The sequence below is a fragment of the Chrysemys picta genome, chromosome 10 (genome assembly GCF_011386835.1).
Source record: "Chrysemys picta bellii isolate R12L10 chromosome 10, ASM1138683v2, whole genome shotgun sequence".
NCBI lineage: Eukaryota > Metazoa > Chordata > Testudines > Emydidae > Chrysemys > Chrysemys picta.
This window is the reverse complement of record NC_088800.1, coordinates 36,344,453-36,364,655: the sequence shown is the minus strand read 5'-3', so window position 1 is coordinate 36,364,655 and position 20,203 is coordinate 36,344,453. Positions and strand designations below refer to the sequence as shown.

Genomic DNA, 20,203 nt, shown 5'->3' with positions numbered 1-20,203 from the left:
CACCTGAGTGGAATATACATGTGTAAACACTCGAAGAAGAAAATCTGGTTACTTACCTGTACTGTAACCATTGTTCTTCAAAATATGATTGCACACATGTATTCCACGACCCTCTATCCATTCCCTCAGCATTGAGTTTTGAGCCACCATAGTTCAGTGAAAAGGAATTGATGGAGGATGTGATGGCACTGCCCTCATATAGCTGTAGGAGTGGCCATGAGGAGGCATAGGGCACGTGTGCTGCACCAATAGGTACAGCTGCAGAAAACTCTCTGGCTCCAGCACACTGGGTATGCATTGCCAGCATGCATCACCTGCGTGGAATACATATTTGCACCCACATCTCAAAGAACAACAATTACAATACAGATAAGTAAGGGTTTCTTCCCTTTTTTGCAATATCATTTTTGTGTTGCTCTAATTTAGGCTATTTCCTCACTGTATTATCCACCAAAGAAAAATATTTAATATGAAACAGAGATTTTATCCAAATATAATTAATCAAAGCCGTTCTTTGCTATAAATATAAGATGTGTTCTACTTTGACTTGCCAGAGCATTCCATTAAAAAAAAAAAAAGATTTAGTGTGGTAGCAAAACTGTCAATAAAACTGGAAAATAGTTCCCCAGTTCGGAAATAAAGGTCTCGGCTTCATTCCAATATGTCTATATATAAAGACCTCAGTATGTACTTTACAGTGAATGGCTGTTATCGTGTCACAAAATTCAGTTCCACTGACATTCTGCTACAGTTACATCTATAATCAAAGTAAGGACCTTGGTGTCTCTCACTGCTAATGACACAATCCTTCCTATACTTGGTCCTCATCCCTGGTAGATGCTCCTTCAACCAACTTCTACAGCAGCCTGGCTTCCCCACAACTAGCTTGCTCCTTGGCTTTCCCTAGAAAGAGAGGGAACTCTGTTCTCACTCCTCACTCTCTCAAGCAGCTCCTTCACTCACTCGCCTCCTTTTTTCATCAGTAGCCCACTCTCCTGTGTTGAAGAGAGTGAGCCCATTACAAACAATGACTCCCTCTCTATTCCAGAGGAAGAGAGGAGACACCCACAATCACCAGAACAGAACATTAAAATTCATTTTATATATATATATATATATATGTATGTATGTATGTATGTGTCTGGTTTGAGATAGGTCTGTGTTGAAGTGGAGGAAAAGAGTTGGGGAATATCTCCCCCTGGGACTTTTTAAAATACTTAACACAATCTGGTACTTTGCAGAGTTAAAAAAATATTGTTGTTAAGAATTAATTATTTTTATGAACCCTGGAAATTTTAATTGTCTCTTGCAAGGATGATAGAGCTGTATCCAAGGCACAGCTCCATCAGATTCATGAAATCACCCCATTTCTTCCTTCAATTTGATGGTAAAAGAGTTCCCAAAAGCCCCCAAGAGTACCATCCAGTACATACTGGCACTAAAAAAGGTTCAGAGAAGGGCAACTAAAATGATTAGGGGTTTGGAACGGGTCCCATATGGGGAGAGATTAAAGAGGCTAGGACTTTTCAGCTTGGAAAAGAGGAGATGAAGGGGGCATATGATATGATAGAGGTATATAAAATCATGAGTGATGTGGAGAAAGTAGATAAGGGAAAGTTATTTACTTATTCCCATAATACAAGAACTAGGGATCACCAAATGAAATTAATAGGCAGCAGGTTTAAAACAAATAAAAGGAAGTTCTTCTTCACACAGCGCACAGTCAACTTGTGGAACTCCTTAGCTGAGGAGGTTGTGAAGGCTAGGACTATAACAGCATTTAAAAGAGAACTGGATAAATTCATGGACGTTAAGTCCGTTAATGGCTATTAGCCAGGATGGGTAAAGAATGGTGTCCCTAGACTCTGTTTGTCAGAGAGTGGAGATGGATGGCAGGAGAGAGATCACTTGATCATTACCTGTTAGGTTCACTCCCTCTGGGGCACCTGGCATTTGCCACTGTCGGTAGACAGGATACTGGGTTAGATGGACCTTTGGTCTGACCCAGTACGGCCATTCTTATGTTATGTTCTTATCACTAAGTTATTCTCCTCTCTTAATTACCAGCCTTGTTGGTTCATAACCCATTAGGACAAGACTTTCAACAAAAGTTCTTTTTGAACATTGAACATTCGCAATAGACCAGATTTCGCCTCCCTAGACCCATATGCTTTGGAGGGGACTTTCTGCAGGTCAGTGTGAGATAAGGAAAATCAGGGACCTTGCAGAACTCCTAAACGCCACATTGCAGGAAAGATGGGGGTGGAGCTGGAGACTCTCTTTGATCTAGTGTTTTTAAAAATCAAGGAACTTTCTTTTTATCTGTTAATGTAACTTTTAAGATAAGATTTCTTGTATGTGTGTGTGTGTGTGTGTGTGTAAGTAAAGGAACATTACGGTTATTTAAAAGTATAGAAGAAAAAGAGTTAAGGTAGATAAGTATTTAATTACACTCACAGTTTATACAGTCTCTTAATTAAATGTATATATGTAAAATATCATATTGCATATTCCAAAAACAATCTTAACTCTTCCATTATATACCCTTCTACAATCCATCTTTCAGACAGACAGATACTATAATATCCGCAACTTACGAATTTTTTTAAAATTGAGGAAATAAGTCGGTTCCAGTGCACTGATTGGATGGGCATCGAAAAATACAATAAACATTATTCAGACGATACATTTAACTTAGAAATTGTTGTTGTTAATAATAGCCACACCTTTTTTGTTCAGTCTTTATAAAAAGGTCAAAGTTAATATAATCCAAAAAGAGAAGAAAAATTCCTACTGTCAAACATGCAATCTAACATTAAAACTGACCAGCATTTCCAGTAAATAAAGATCATTCCAGATGAAACAAATTAGTATGAGTGAGTGCCCATCTTATTTGGCTGGAGGGAAAATAGCTGAATAATGAGCAAATCTGCTCCAGCGATAGATAATGTTCTAGTTTCTTAGTACGCCAAATTATTAATGTTTAATTAAAGCATTTATACAGACTCACATTGATATATAACAATATAATGGTGTGAAAATCTTTGTATTGCCAGGTGCACACAAAAAGGTCTTTCCAACTCAGGAAGGAAGCAAGGGAACTTGTCAACAGAGGTGGCAGTTTAATATTATAATTAAGGCTACGATTTTGTCACAGAGGTCGTGGAAGTCACAGAATCTATGATTTCCAGAGACTTTTGTGACTTCATCCCGCAGTGGCTGGAAGCTCCGAGCCACCCTGGGCGCCCCCCACCCTAGGCACTCCAAGCCACCGCAGGTGGTCTGGGGACTCCACAGCTGAGCTCCCCGTTTTGTGTCAGATATTTTTAGTAAAAGTCCGGGACAGGTCACGAGCTTCCATGAATATTTCTTTATTGCTCATGACCTGTCCCTGACTTTTACTAAAAATATCCATGATGAAATCTTAGCCTTAATTATAATTATTCAGTAAGACCTTTTTCACTTCCCTCTAATTCTTGTCCTTGCATTGAGCAGTATCTTAGGTAATGTTAAGTACTCTGGACAATGATGTCTGATCTACACATAGATGTAGATAAAACACACACACACACTTTCTCATCGAAAGAGGCTTTAAGATTTGCCATATAGAAAAATGAGGCTTTATCATCTTTATCCACCAAATTCTCTAAGAGCATCAAAGTCCCTTCTTTTGGCCTGCATGGCTGACCTCAGATCTTACTCCAATTTGATTTCTGCTCTTTTTATACTACCTGCAGCAAGCAGAATTCCATCTTGCTCTCTCAGATCAGACAGAGTTGTGATTATGATGCTTCTCTCTTTTTAATGAAGTTTTATGGGCTTTCCTCATGGGAATGCAGTAATTATTTTCAAATAGATCTTTATTTAGATTCAGAAATCTTGCAGATTTTCCAGAAGATAAAGTAGGTCTGAATCACCTTCCGCTAAAACTGCCTAGACTTCTTACATTTGTAGATCTTACTTGGTTTTCTAAGTATGGGCTGCAGCCATTCTGCCTTTCACTAATTTTGTAACCTGCTTGTGTTGGTCAGTCATGGTATTTAATTAATGAGATTTGCAGTCCCAAATCCTACACTTTTTCTTCTTTTTTCCATCTTTGCTCCTAGTTTAGTAAGTACAGAAGAAATTCTTTCAATTTTATTTTTCACAGAGGGCATGGCAGTGCAGAGAATATCTTGTTTGGACTTAACCCACTGTTAGCATTCCTTTCCCAGAAAAATCCTCTGGCTGAATGTCAGCGGGTCCAGCTGACCAGATGCTAACAAGTTCTAGGCTCAAAGAAATCCTGATGATCATTTTTATTTTTACTTTTATTGGGCATTTTAACTCTCCAGATTCACAGTCATATGAAGTCTTTTTATATATTTATTTACTTAACTGTTTTTCAGTGAAAGAAATAAAAAATACCACCTTCCACTGATTAAGCAGGAGCTCTCCCTGCTTAGACCTTGCCCCCCATTTAGAATATTTTTAAAATAATTAACTACAAATGATCTTGATCTAGATTCTACAGACATGCTGATTCCCTTTTCAACCTTCTGGTACTAGTTAAGATCATCTTCCCTTTCCTGTCATTCTACCCATGCCACCCCCACTGTGAATGTTTCCTGGCTCTCCCTTCCCCCACTCATGATGTTCAGACTCCTTGTGATCAATTTCAAGGTCCTGCATAACTTCCTTCATTACTTATCCCTACTTGTTTCTTATGTCATCCTCCCACATTCATGCTGCTCCACCAATGAAACCAGCTCCATCCCACCTTATCTCTATATATGCCACAGCTACCACCACACTTTCTTTTTTACCTCTAATGAATGGAATGCCATTCCTAAACTGGTCTGTAAAGCCACTGCACTCTCTTCATTTCAGTCTCCCCTAAAAACCCACTTCTTAAAAAACTAGTTAAATCATCTACTGTTCTATGCCCTTTACTCTTCTCCTGAGTGAATTGCTCATCTGTGTGGAGGGAGATAATTGAATGCTGGGAGGAGGAGGCAAAAGAATACTGGAACTGAAGCTGGGAAAGACAAATTGGTTGAATTGTGGAGGAAGGATGCAGGGAATTAACTGTGATTGACTTAAAAAAGACAACAGCAGCAACAAACAAACAGGTGACTAATAAGTGCTTATGATTGCCCTAATCTCTTTACTTGCATGTGGCCTCACTTCCCCCTTTCTTCCTCTCCTTGTCCTTTTTTAGAGTGTATTCTTTCTAGACTGGGGCTGTTGTCTTCCTCTGTGGTGCACATTTTGGATGCTACTGCAATATGAGTAGTAATACCTGTATGTAGATTTTTCTTAATTGTTTTAATCAAATTGAGGCTCATAAAGTTTCAGTAGGTATCTTTGAAATTTTACTTGAATGTAACTTTTTTCTCTTTTAACTCACTTTTGTCTTTTGTTTAATGTTGAAGGTTGCAGCGATTAGCAAAAGATCTTCTAAAGCAGTTCCAAGTACAGGATAGCAGTTCATTGGCAAACAACAAGGTTTCTGCTCTGGACAGGACTTTAGGAGAGATTTCTCGTATTCTGGAAAAAGAGGTATTATTTATTACATAATTAACTCATGGAATGCACAGCTTAGTTGGAATCGGGAAAGCATTCAACATGTATGTACATGAATATAGGAGTTATAAACATTCCTACTTCAGGGGGTTAGGAAGAAACTTTCCATATAACCTAGCTGTTACATAATTGACCATTCTGGAGATTCCAGCTCCTTCCCCAGATGCATCTGATACTGACCAGATGCTCTTCATAAAAAAAAAAAAACTTTTTACTATAAAAGAAGTTACAGCAAACAAAACATGACTTTATAGAAAAACTATAATTTGATTTTTTTTCTTTTACTGTTTAAACAGATTTTTCCAATAAAACCTGAGATACAGGGAGTACATTTCTCCCCTTTTCTTAATTTTGTGAAAGTCCCCGCCCTTTTTTAACAGATAAATTAAAGACCACCACTGCACACGTGATTCATATGTACAGTGATTTTCTCTGGTTATTAGATGAAGATGAATATTGTTTTTAATTTTGGATAGCAACAGGATTACATAAGCTTTCTGTGGTTTATCAGTAACTTTAGACATGTGTATGCTGTTACCACAAGTAAACGAAGTTTAAACAGATGGATTTGACATGGATTTTTTCCAGTTGCTTTTCCTGATATTTTAGAATACTGCCAGATTTAAGTAGGGAGCCAGCTGCAAGTCTTATGAACCTGAATAAGTAACTTCATATCTGCCAAAATCTATAAGTTGATGGAAATTAGAGAAGCAAAATTTTCTGTGACCCATGTCACAAAGTGTAATATTATGTTATATTAAATTGTGGCAAATATTCCTTCACTTCAAGTTCATTCAGATTCCACAAATGCTCAAATAACGATATTTAAGTCCTGTAGAAGTCCTCCACTCAGTGCTTGTGCATACCAACCATGACAATTATGGATTGCCAGTCACAAATATAGACTAAGGAAAGAATGTGGCTTAAATTCTTAGATATACCTGTTATCCTCTGAATGCAACTGCGGGGGCTGAATAGCCAGCCACGACTCTTTGATCGTGAGGCCAGTTCTGCACTGGTTATAACCCCAACATAGGGTAGAGCAGCCTTGGCAGTGGTGCTGTTTGAGGTATTTGAATTCTACTGTTGGCAGGTTATTGCTCCCTTTTGTGCTCTCACTCTGCCCCCCACAGCTGCACCAGCTTGCAATCATTTACATCAGGAGAATCCTTAGCTAGGAAAATTCAGCAGCTCTCTGGCTTATTTACATTGCCAGACTGGCACAGAAGGTTCCAAATAAATGAGAAATCTAGCCTTGTAAATCTTTTGTTCCCTTAACCTGTATATATTTCAAATGATCATGTTACTTTCACAATAAGCTTTCAGATTCACTGGTGGACTTGTGTTTTTACTTTTTTAGCACAGCAATTCTCAAACTCACAACATTCAGTTTAGAGTAGTTAGTATCTTTTAAGCCTCTCTCATTTTCCTCCCTCTTGTCCATTTTTGAGAAGCAATTAATACAATTATTACATTGCCATAGGAATGGTTGCCATTTGTGTTTCCTTTCCCATCATGTTAGAAGGTTAAAATGACATCATGCTGCCTATATTACCAAGTATAGTGGCTCACAGAGCTCAGGAACAGACTGCTTGGGTAAACAGTACTGAGTGATGGTTTTCAGCAAAAAGGAAAAAAACATTTATGTTATTATTGCTGTCAAAGTGAAATTGAAGTATGGTTTATATTGCTACTGATACTCGCAAGCTAAGAAGGAAGTATCCCATTTCTTATTAGAAATGTTACAAAGAACTGAAGTTTGAAGAGTTCTCTTTAGTTTGCCTTTTTTTTCTTTGTACTTGAAGTGAAAATTTTCACTGGTTGAAATAGTACATTCCAGTTAAATAATTTGCCTATATCTTCTTTTAGAGCCTATCCAAAATACACTGAAGTCAGTAAGTGTCTTTCCATTGATATCAGTGGGCTTTGGATCAGGCACTTGGAGAACATGGGCCAGTTCTCCTCTCCCTTGCATCATGTGTAGTCCTTTACACCTCTGCAAAATGAGTGCAGAGTAAAATACTGTCAAATCAGCACTTTGCACAGGTATTAATAAACATACAAAGTGCAAAGCAGTGAAGTCTCAGACCTGATATGTTGGGTTGGTGTTTTTGGGAGGGGTGAGGTGTTCCTCTTCCGCTGGCAAGCCTTTTATGTTTCCCTTGTGTTTTACTGCATGCTATATGTGGCACATTGCAATGTAAGTCACCATTCTACAGCATAAGTAATGGCACTTATGTGAGCCAAATTTTGTCTTAACACCTTCTGCAAACCCATTGAAGCCAATGGGCGTGATTCTTATTTACATTGACCGCTTTACACAACTCTGGCAGTGTAAAAGTGCCTTAAATGGATGGAAATGCCCCATATAATATCCACAGTGCAGAGAGCTCCCCTGGCTGGTATAAAACTAGAAGAGGGGCTCTACAGTTGACCTAACCCCAGGTATAGGGGTTAGGTCAGGGTGTGAAGGGGGGCATGGCTGAAATTCCATATACTGTGGTTATTTTCTGATTTCCAGAGCCTGTAAGAGGCCATGGGAAGCAGAGAGTAAGTTGGAGCAGCCTTGAGGTTACTCCAACTTACGCTGGGGACCAGACAAGCTCCTGAATGACCCCAAAGTACAGGGAGCACAAAGGTGACTTAAATTTACCTTTAATTACCCCTTCATTCCTGCCCCAACCACAGGACTGGAATAACTGAGTATCAGACCCAATGGGGTTTCCTGGACTGTATGACAGGAAGGAATTTAGCCCATTATTTCCATTATTATGGTGGTAGTAGGTATCTTAGGAAATCCTGTGTCAGCTTTGTGATGGTACATTGTTTCATGACTGTGTTATAGGTTGAAAGAGAGACAAGGTATGTGAGGTAATATCTTTTATTGGACCAAATTCTGTTGGTAAAAAAGAGAAGCTTTCAAGGTTACACGGAGATCTTCTTCAGGTCTACAGCAATGTTGCACAGTATAGGTAGAAATGCTTTTTTTTTATTTAATAGCTACAGTAGAATCAATCATTTTGTCGAGGGTTTTTGTAGCATGGAAATTGCAATACAATCTGTATTCACATAAGTGATTACTCAAAAATAGAAGACAGTAGGCCAAATTCTGTTCTCAACTACACTGGTGTGAATAACTTCAGTGGGAGTTTGAGGTATTCAATAGCTCTCAAGGTCAGGCTGTTATTCAATACGTTCCAAAAGTGGACATCATTAGTGCAATTAATAGTACACTCTTCCATTAACTCATGGTGTAAGGGAGAAAAAAAGAATTCTTTAAACAATCAATATAACTTTTATAACTCAAAAGCTTATTTTGATTTGATCCAATATTATATAAGATGGATCATAGTTTTAGCAATTCTAGTTTAATTATTGTATAAAAGAAATTGAACTCTTCTGAACTAAGAAGAAATTGAATTCTTCTGATAAAAGGCAAGCAAGCATATATTACATATCTGTGTTCTAGAGTGCTCCGTTCGAACCAATGCTGCATATATATTTACCAGGAGAATATAGTTTATCTTTGCTCTATTTAGCATTGGTGCCAATCAGATAATGGAATAGTAGCTATAGTTGTTTTCAAGAAATATTGCAAACATACGCTTTAAATGGTGTTTTGAAAATGAGGCCATTACTCACGGCAAAATTTGGTTTGTTTTCTATATTTCGCCCTTATCATACTTAAGGATCTACACTGTAATTATAGAACTGTAAAGAGTATGAAGTCTCTTTCTCTTACCACTGCTAATTTTGCTATATTGCAATAAATTAAATAATAACAACAATCAAAAATAAATGTGCATAAATTTTCCTCCGATCAGTGTCTCAAACAGATTCATTGTGAGTCATTTCACTGCAGTTGATATCTTATAGCAATTATGTATTTCTTATTTTACATAACTACTTATATTAGTGGTAGACCATGAAACCAATTTGAGGGAAACAAATTAGCAGTTTATTTAAATATATTTGCTTATAAAAGAGTAAGATTCAGTAGATGATGATTTCATTGAAAGTGCATATTATATAATACATATATATACGTGTGTGTATATGTGTGTTTGTGTGTTAAGTTTATAATACAATAGGATTCTATTTTCTTACACATGCATATGGGGTTTATATGAGCAACGTCCATTAATGATGATTATCTATGTGAAATCCATAAATTTCCCACAAATTTCTGCAGATATGTTGGCAAATAGATACCTTAGGTGGGAGGAAAAAATCACACACAGGACCTAGCAATATAAAATGTGGCCAGTGTTTCATGCTGTGTTGAGGAAAGTTGCTACTTAAGGTCCAAATCATGACCCAGCTTACTTGGTGATACAAAGCTGTAAGGGCTTGCTCCACAGAGGAACTCAGGCATTGCAACGCTCAGCATTGCCACACCTAACTGTTAGGTGCCTAGAAAGTCAGTGGGACTCACAAAGCTTGAGTTAGGCACTCAGACTCCATGTACAGTGAATGGAGGGAGATAGGCGCCTAAGAATGGGATTCACAAAAGCTGACACACTAGGTGGCTCCCCACTAAGATAGCCAATGATGGGAAGAGTAGATGGAGCTTTGATTCTGCTCCCTCTCTCTCCAGTCGGCAGCATAGTATAAGCCAAGACAGTTTGCTTCCTCCCAAAAGGAAACAGGGAACCCAGGACAGTGATGGACCCTTCCTGGGCTGCTGCAGAGGCTCAGAGCAGATCATGTAGTCATTAGCCCCAAATGGCAAAGTTTATAGTGAGAATCTGCCAAGCACACATCCCAAAGAAAACATTAACAAAGTGTTGTTACAGTGAAGACACAACGATCATACATACTCCTATTTAAAGAAATATCAAGTGATATATAATATGTCCTAAGACATTTCTCCTAGAATATTATCTTAAAAGCTGAATTATTTTATATGAAGTACGAGTACAGTTCTAATAAATACAATCATAATAAATTGGCTGTTAACTATTTGCATCACCGAGCCTGACAGTGAAAACAAGTGGTAATATTTTGAAGAATACAAAGAAAATGTAACATAAAAATAGGCTATGGAATTTACAATACTTTGTTCAGAAGGAGCTTGTATGGTTCTGTAGAATACAACCATATACACATAAAGGTTTTCTTAATATCTTTATGCTGTATGTTAAGTACCATTAATGGGATCTGTAAAGAGTAGAACGTTTCTGCGGGTTCCATAATTCTTATTTTTAAAACATGGTCTTTAAACTACTTAAAATAAAAAGTGATTTCCAGTGTAAGTATGTCAGTATCACTGAAATATTTGTGAGCCCATCATCGTTCTAATAGCACAAACAAATAATCATGGTACAAAAAAACCCAGCTCCCTTCTCCACAGTTTGCATATCTTCTTTCAGATATAATCATCCAGACGTGTGCGTGTGTGTGGTGGACGTGGAACTGCTGTATAATAATAAGGGGGTTGGGAGAATCCAGGCAAAGATTGCTGTTAGTATGATTTGTCATTTACAAATTATACTCTAACTCTTTATTATTCTCTTCTGTCCTCGGGTGAATATTATTATTATCAATTCAGTCTTTAGATATATTTTTACCTTGGCCGTTTAGAGAAAGGAACAGTTTTCATTTTGCTTTATATTTTTTAACTGCAGAAAAGGTAAGATTTAAAAACTTTTAACTAGGGAGAAAATGGAAAGTTTTATACCCTATATCTTAAGAAAATAATATTTCCTTTTGTGCAAAACTAAGTTCTGTGTTCCATCCAAACACTTCTGAATTTATTCAGATTTACTGAACCCTATATGTGAGAGTATTATTCATAGCCCTACTAGTTAAGAGTAGCTGGGAAGTGATGCATTTAAAAATCCATGAGCAGAAATGAGTGGTGTTGAGATTTGGACCTTACATAATAAATTTTAAAAAATTGTTGGGACACTTGGGATCTTAGCTACCCTACCAGCAGTAGTAACTTCAGATGTCAAAGAAGTGAATTCCAAAAGCTAATGACTAATTCAATTTCTGTAAATGCGTGGTGTTTTTAAAATATTGATTCTGCTGTTCTCTGGCAGCAGCTCTCTCTCTGCTATTGCTGGAATTGGAAGGAGTACACATCCAGCAGCGTCATCGTGATACTAATTTTTCCTGAGTGGGGAACTAGCCGCCAGCTGCATGTTTTTGCTGTAGCGCAGAGCCTGATGGCAATATGCCAACTCCTGTGTTTCTTGTTATTAAAACAATGCTTTAAAATTATACAAATATACCAGATTGCAGGATACTTGCTGCCTCAGTGGATCGGATGACATATGGAGCCTTTCAGCAGTTAGGCACTGGTTGAAACTGGGCTCCATGTCAGTAGTAACTATCAGAATGCTGTTCAGTGGCCTTTGTGGATGGATGCAGTCCTGTTTTGTCCACATACGCAAAAGCCACAGCCACCACAATTGGCCATAATTGCCCTCCATATCGATAGCTATTTTTAATTTTATAGCCTCTATTTCTTTTGCATTCATAAACAGTACCAAGCCAACCAGTTTAGGTTAGTGCATGAGGAGAATCATTATGGCAGTGTGAAAACAAAGGAAAATCTATCAATAATGTAAATGTAGTGAAAATAGCACTTTTCTTCCTGTGGCAATATTGGCAGCAGCATATCAGAGTAATGGCATTAACTGAGGCAGATTTTTCTCAACTCATGGTATGAAATACTTTGTCTGCTTGATAAGTTGCAGTTGTGCATATATGAATAACATTTGCTCCCTTCACCCCAAATAAGCAGGGTTTGTACAATGAACTTGGTGTTTGTGTGTGTGAGAGATGGTGCATTTGGTAGTGTCAAAACAACTTTTACATTTGATAAAGTAGCAGCATTTCCTCATAGATGCAGACCTTGCTACCATTATTCATGCTACCTCTAGATTGGACTACTGTAATGTGCTCTACATGAAGCTAGTGTAGATTGCAGAGGCCTGCTTGCTAGTGGATCATCTCGCTATGAGCATACAATACCAGTCAGGGCCGGCTCCAGGGTTTTTGCCGCCCCAAGCGGCGCAAAAAAAAAAAAAAAAAAAAAAGCCGCGATCGCGATCTGCGGCGGTAGTTCGGCGGGAGGTCCTTCGCTCCGAGCGGGAGTGAGGGACCGTCCGTCCAATTGCCACCGAATAGTTGGACCTGCCGCCCCTCTCCGGAGTGGCCGCCCCAAGCACCTGCTTGCCAAGCTGGTGCCTGGAGCCGGCCCTGATACCAGTGCTCGGTGATCTGCACTTGCTGCCTATTGGCTTCCTCACAGGGCTTTTTTGATTTTACCGCTTTTTTCATTCCCCAGGGAAAACCCACAAAAGCGCTATGTAAAAAAACCACAGAAAACATACTATGTGATTTACTTTCTAAGCATATGTATTCCTGATACACAAAAGATCACATATACATTATCCAAAATGAAAAGCTTGCATTTTTGTAAATAAAATTTAAAAAACACAACAATTGAATCTTCAATCTATAGCTAGTTAGGCCCTACCACTCTTTTATATCTGTCTTTTGATACCTGTAGACATTTACCAATGCATTCATTGTTTCTGCACCAAGCATATTGCATAGTTTGGTACAAACCAATCTGAACATGCTGAAAACATGCTAGAATGATGCAGAATTGGCTGGACAGATGGCAGGTCTTTTAAAAATTGATAAAATCCTAAATTCAACTGTCCTCTGTCACTTTATTCCACAATTTCCACATTTTGATGCAACAAACTATTGTACAGCCTCTTTCACAAACTTAGATTTGGGATAAATATCTGGATCTTCAATTTTAAATTCAAAGAGAAGGAAGAAACTCAAGATTTTTATCAACTACAGTCTCCTGTTTTTGGCTCAATAATTCATTTTTGGGGGTGGGGGAGATCACTCATGTTGACCAAGTGATGAAAAGTTCTGTAGCTTTTCCTAATAATTTTTTTTATTTTATCCTTGTGTGTTTCAGTACTTAGTTAATTAGATCAAGCCAGATTTCCGCTGAGACTGTAATAATAGTATAATCTGCCTATAATCTGTCAAATCTCTGTGAAACCTCCTTCAATTGCATTTGCCATTTTAGTATCTCTGTAGAATTCATTGTTTTGTAAAATGTGTGCTCTCTTTTGATCAAAGTACTTCTCATATTCATTGCAAATTTCAATATACTTACAGTAGTTGGATGCAAATGTAGAGAAACAATTTTCCTGAGAGTTCTGAGTGTTATTGACAAGTGAGGGCAATAATCCTCCTTTTTTTTAGGCAACCAACTATGAACCAGATAATGGGTGCAAAAGAATATTTGAACTTCCACTACTCCGGAATGGAGGTGATGTTAAAGAGATACTGAAAGTCTATAGGGATTTAAATTATCATCACAATTGCATATCCATGAGGATGATGCCTCTGAATGTGTCCTACTTGGAGAATCATCACCTGACTGCATTATATTTATCAGCTGATTTTACATTTACTACAGTTACAATAAGAAACAGCCACCTAAGGCCAATTTACACTACTACCTAAGTTGATCTAACTTACATCACTCAGGAAAAAGTTACCCACGTGAGCAACGCAAATTACAGTGACTTAAGCATTATCCACATCGTCACTATGTCGATGGGAAACGCTGTCCTGCCAACATAGCTTCCACTTCTTGCGGAGATGGAGTAATTATGCTGATGAAAGAGCACTCTCCTGTCGGCTTGGAGCGTCTTCACCAGACGTGCTACAGAGGCGCAGCTGTACCAATGTAGCGCTTCTAGTGTTGACCTGCCCCTAGTGAATTCAACCCTGTGCATAACTAAAAACTGGAAAAATAAGATGAGCAAACCAATTTGATATAAAATCTTATCAGTTATCCTGCTACCTTTCAGAAATAGCTACATTCTAAGAAACCAAGCCCCCTCCCAGTTTACACTCCACTTACTTCAGTATCCATTCATCCACTCCGCAATCTCTTCAGTATCCACTGATATTTGATTTTACCTACTATCCACTACTCCTTTCTCCAGTCAACAATATCTCCTCATGCTCCCCTTCCCCTCTAATGCCAAGGCAGTTCTGTAACTTTATTGTTGTTTCTTAATAGGCCCAGCAAGAACCTTGATATTCACATCATTTCACTTTTAACTTTTTAGAATGTGTTCTTTCACATATTGAAATTAGAGTCTACTGTTTATAATTTAAAATTTTTTAATTATGTTCTTACGTGACTACTTCAGATATAGAAGTTCTAAAAATGAAAAAAATCTTCAAAAGTTTACTGGGGTTTTTCCCCTCAGAAAAATGGGTTTTTCACAGTAGGAGTTAAGGCGTTAAAGTTGATTTTTAAAGTCCTAGTTAGCCTGGATCCTGCCTGCCAGACAGATTGCATCTCTTCCTGTGCAATAGTGATGTATATAAGATCAGCAGAAGCCCTTGAACTGGAACCTATTTTGGAGGAGGCTGTGGCAGAACATTCACCAAGAGCAGGGCTGGCTCCAGGCACCAGCCCTCCAAGCATGTGCTTGGGGCAGCACCTGGAGGGGGGCGGCGCTCACCTGGGGAGAGCAGAGCCACGGTGGGCTCGCCGCCCTCCCCCGGCGCTCCGGCCGGTCAGGGAGAGCGGGGTCCCGGACGGGCTCTCCTCCCAGCGCTCCAGCCGGTCGGGGAGAGCGGGGCAGCGGCCGGGCTCGCCGCCCTCCCTGCGGCGCACTGGCCGACCGGGAAGAGCGGGGCCGCTCTCCCCCGGCGCTCTGGCCAGCCGGGGAGAGCGGGGCCGCGGCCGGGCTCTCCGCTCTCCCCCGGCGCTCTGGCCGGCTGGGGAGAGCGGGGCCACGGCTGGGCTCTCCGCCCTCCTCCCGGCGCTCCGGCCGGTCGGGGAGAGCGGGGCCCCGGCCGGGCTCGCCGCCCTCCCCCCAGCGCTCTCCGCCGGGGGCGGCAAAAAAGCCAGAGCCGGCCCTGACCAAGAGTGCCCCTTGACTTCAGAATTCAGTCCCGAATCTGCTCTGAAACAGCACAAATGTGTCGACTTTTCAGGACATGCTTCAAAGCTCGTCTTTTTTGAATAGGCCTTTAGGGGAAGGTTGAAGGTGTGTGATGGGGGGATTTTGTGGTGGAATCTAAGTGATGGGGAGATTTTGTTATGCAATGTGTATTTTTGCTGACTAATATTATGTATGGGGGGGAGGCTTTTCTGTTTTCATTGTTGTGGACAGTTTTTATTGTTCTATCAATAGATGGCATGGTGTCTAGAACCATAGGCTTTTTTTATATTGTTTAAATCAAAATAAAGTAATACGCATAAATTCTCTTCCACAGAATCCTATGTCCTGTTACACAGTTTTCTACTCCCTCTGGACAATATTGTTCAAGAGATCTTCCAGCAACAGAATACACTGTATATGCTCTCCCACCAATCCTTAGAAAATATCACTTGTGAGAGGCAGTTTGCTTTTTCACATCTGTAGTCATAGAGAAAAAAAAAAACTAAGTGTCTCACTTTGCTGTACACCATGCAGACTGCAGGCCAGCTGCTGCCCAATATAATCAACACAGAGCAAAAATTATATCATATCTTCTTATTAGGGTCATGTTTATCTAAATAGTGAAGATTGACTGTGATACACACACATTTTTAAATCAACCGTTCCTCCTAGTATTTTACTGTTTACTTTGAGCTGATTAACAAGTTTAGTAGTTTTCTTGAAACAGTTTATGCCATGTTCTCAGTTTCAAATTTTTATCATAAGAAAAATCCATTTACTGTCACTTCCTTTCAAACTGTAGGAGTCTGATCATTGTCTTATGAATATGAAAGATTCCACGATATTTCTGTATGTTTGTCAGGTGCTTAGTACTATGCGGCCTTCGGATGCTCTTGCATAATAATAACCAGTAAGTATGTTATTGCATACAACCTTTCATCTTTAGGAGTTTCCTGAAAATGTTCTTTAAAAAGACACATGAAGTACAATTAAACATTGATTATTAACTCTGTATAATGTTTTGTTGCTAGTAGGCTCTACAATGGGGAAAGGGGAAAGAAAAGATAAATTTGGTAGAGTTAATAGGCAAGGCCTCATTTTTTTTCTTTTTCTAGGCATTACCCTGCCACCAGTGAAGTCTCATTATTTCTGAGTGTCCTAATCAATAGGGTCATGAAAGATTGATTTCGGTAGCTGTCAGTGTGTTTATGACACAGATCATATATAGTCATTTATAGAAGTAGGCTGTAATTCTCTTGTTAACTTGTGAGTCAAGAAATCAGCGGACACATCTTGCATGTCAGTGGGTGGTGAAAAGAATCTTGATGGTGTCAGTCATTGACTGAGAGGAGGAGACTGACACTGTTAATTGAATTTCCCCAGGGAGCATAAAAATATACCATGATGTAGGGGGAGGAGTGAGGGAGTGGGAACCACACAAGCTGTCAGTGTGTGTGAGCTGGTTACATTGATTTACCTTTGCTAATGGCCTGGGTTGGATAAAAAATTGCCCTAAGGGAGGACAGAGTTCACTACAATAGCTCCTTGCCACTTACTAAAAGTCTTTCAGACTTACAAGTAGCGACATAAAAAAATAGTAAAATAAAATAGTTCTCACAAAGCCCTTTAAAGGCATAGTATAAACAGTTTTCATGCTGAATGTTTCTTCTGCTAGCAGTTCATATTGATTGAAAGAATATATGTTCAAGGGAATCAATGCTATATTTCAAGCTTAGTATTCAAACACGTAGCTTCTTAAATGCTTTTTCTTCACTTTAAAAAGTAACAATGAGGGCAAAAATATTCTTATATAATTTCACCACTGAAATAAAGGATTTTTTAACACCATTTAAATAAAACTTTCAGCTGCTATTATTTTAGGTAATAGTAAATAAGTAAAATGCAAGAATCTTTCATTGATTTTTGTAATATTCTGGAGAATGTCTCAATATCATTACGCCATTTAAATTTTTCCTTACTTTCTTTTTTATTAAATTATATCATATTTTAAACCATGTCCAGTACAATATTTATAAACCACTAGGGGGTAAAGACATTCACTAAAGCAAAAACAGATATATATCGCTCTTTCAGCTGCAGTATAATGTGGATCTGCTTGCATCAAAATTGTGTGACTTTTGTAGCATGTTAATATGAAGTTAACTTGTATGATGCAGAACTTCTGAATACACAGAAAGGTACATTAAATGTATGTGAAATCTCAGTACTCTACTAAAAAAAAGTGTATATGTGTATATGCTTTCTCCAGCTATGAATCACAAAAGTAAAACCTAAACTTAAAGGGTGCTAAAGAATAAACTTATGACTTATAAAGTTTTTACTGGATATAACCAGCATGGATAGCTGCCTCATTATACTAGATATTTTCAGTGCTCCTCTGTGCTGCTTTCTGTAAATAACATCTAACAAAACTCAAAATTCTAAAAATCGCTGTATGTTCCTAACATTTCAGCCCAAAGTTTCATCCAGTGAAAAAGAGCTAGGAGAGTAAAGTTACCAGTCACTATATCAGGAGTTCTCAAACTGGGGGTCAGGACCCCTCAGGGGGTTGCGAGGTTATTACATGGGGGGTCGCAAGCTGTCAGCCTCCACCCCAAACCCTGCTTTGCATCCAGCATTTATAATGGTGTTAAATATATAAAAAAGTGTTTTTAATTTATAAGGGGGGGTCGCACTCAGAGGCTTGCTATGTGAAAGGGGTCACCAGTACAAAAGTTTGAGAACCACTGCACTACATAAACAAACTGTAACACTCAGACTATATAGACCATAATATTCTTGGAAGGCAATTCACAGTTTTTATGCATATTCACATCCTGACTGGCAGAAACTCTGGGGAGAAATTATATAAGCATCAGTCTCTCTCTCTCTATATATATATATATGTGTGTGTGCATATAAACATAAAAGAAAAAACACAGTAATGGACACAATAAAGGCAATAACAAATAAGGCTGGCTTGAGGTTGTGTGCAGCCCCCAGTAAACAGTAATATGTGGCCCCTCACACCCTTCACAAGATCTTGGAAACTATATCAAGCTTAAGCTCTCCTTCTATCAAGGGCCCCCTAAAATCACCAGTTTAGCTGATGCCAAAGAATAAATTCCAAAGCCCACTGAGATAAAATTGACATTTGAGACCCCATAGACTAAAATGTCTCTCTCATCACATAACTTTTTATTTTAATTTCATCTGTTTAGCCATTACGGGCCTGATTCTACAGGTCTGCGATCAAAGGCAATAGGAATTTTGAGTGTGCAAGAAATCCAGAGTGAGGCCGTACATTTATATTAAGCTGTCTTATAAACAAGAATTATCTTTGTTAAAAGTACACTTTCAGAATTGTATTGTGATGCACTTTGAGAAAAAAAATAATTTTGTATTTCATTTGGTAACTGACATTTACAAGTAGACCTGGCACCTCTCAGGTCGTATGTGCTCGTATTGGCATATTCCTGCTTTATTGCAGCAGTGCATGGGAAGAGGTATGCAACCCCTTTGTGACCTTGGCTAAGCACCTAAGCCATTACCCCTTCTCATGCTTCCATCTCCTTGAAGTTCAGAAAATAATTTTTTTCTCTCCGAGGTACCCAGCAGTGGTATCCCCAGTTTAACATTCACCGCACACAAATTTTTAAATTATCATAAATCACTGCAAAGTTGATTTGGCATTTCTTAAATAGAGAAAATGACAAAATGAAATAGCAGTTAACTTCATCTAAGTTGAGGCAACAGGAGCGCCACTAGACAGACACAATTATTGTTTTACAAAGTATGGAAATATTACCTACAGCCCAGACTAAGTGTTTCTAAGCCTAAAGGCTGATAGAACTTCTGTCCACTTGTCAGCTTAAAGTTTCAGCTTATCTCTGAAAGTCTGTTGTGCCATGTCTCAGCAAGCTTTGTGTACTTCCTTCTTAACTCCATTCTTCTTTAGGCTCGTACAAAAAATTCTGTGTAGACAAATTTAACTATATTGATTTAGAAAGCAATATAGTTAAATCAGTGTAACCCCCTAATGTGGCCACAGTTATACACCACAGAATAAAAGTGCTTATATACCCAGAGCTAGCATAAGCAGACTAAGCAATTGTTTAGGGCCCCAAGCAGGTCAAGCGAGCTCCCTATTCGCTTTTTATTATGTGGGCGGACAAAAATATTCCTGCTTAGGGCCCCCAATTAGCTAGCACTGCCTCTGTACTGCATATATAAAAACAGTTTATTTCACTACATTACCAGAAATAGGCTGAACCAGTAAAGGCACTTTATACTACTGTAGCTCCATCCACACTAGGGATGAATTTACTACATCAGTTTCTAAATCAGCATAGTTAAATCTATGCAAAAACTGTTTGCATCTTACTTCTTTCTGGTGTGAAATAAAACATTTATCCAGATTCAGTACATTCTTATGGAGGGACTTTGTGATCCTTGGTATCCCTGCACAGTACTGAAGTGTTTTTTCCTATTGACTAATCAAGATTAACTTTTGATATAACAAAGACGTTTCTCATATGGCTTGAGAAGAGATGAGTTGTTTGTTTGTTTGTTTCTGTTTAATGCGATTTACAAAAATACTGAATTGCATAGGAAAGTTTTGCCCGTTCCACCAAAAGCATTTATCTAAGGCAAGGTGACCAACACGTGGCTCAGATAAAATCTCATTA

General features: G+C 38.6%; 1 protein-coding gene across 9 annotated transcripts in view; it reads left to right on the top strand.

The window, feature by feature from the left end:
• The window catches only part of SCAPER (S-phase cyclin A associated protein in the ER), a 524,758-nt gene that overhangs the window by 372,470 nt on the left and 132,085 nt on the right, over positions 1-20,203 (top strand). For all 9 annotated transcript variants that reach the window (XM_065558411.1, XM_065558415.1, XM_065558414.1 and 6 more), the window contains one exon: positions 5,415-5,541. In XM_065558411.1, coding sequence (XP_065414483.1) covers positions 5,415-5,541 — 127 coding nt within the window. The remainder of the gene's footprint in view (positions 1-5,414; positions 5,542-20,203) is intronic.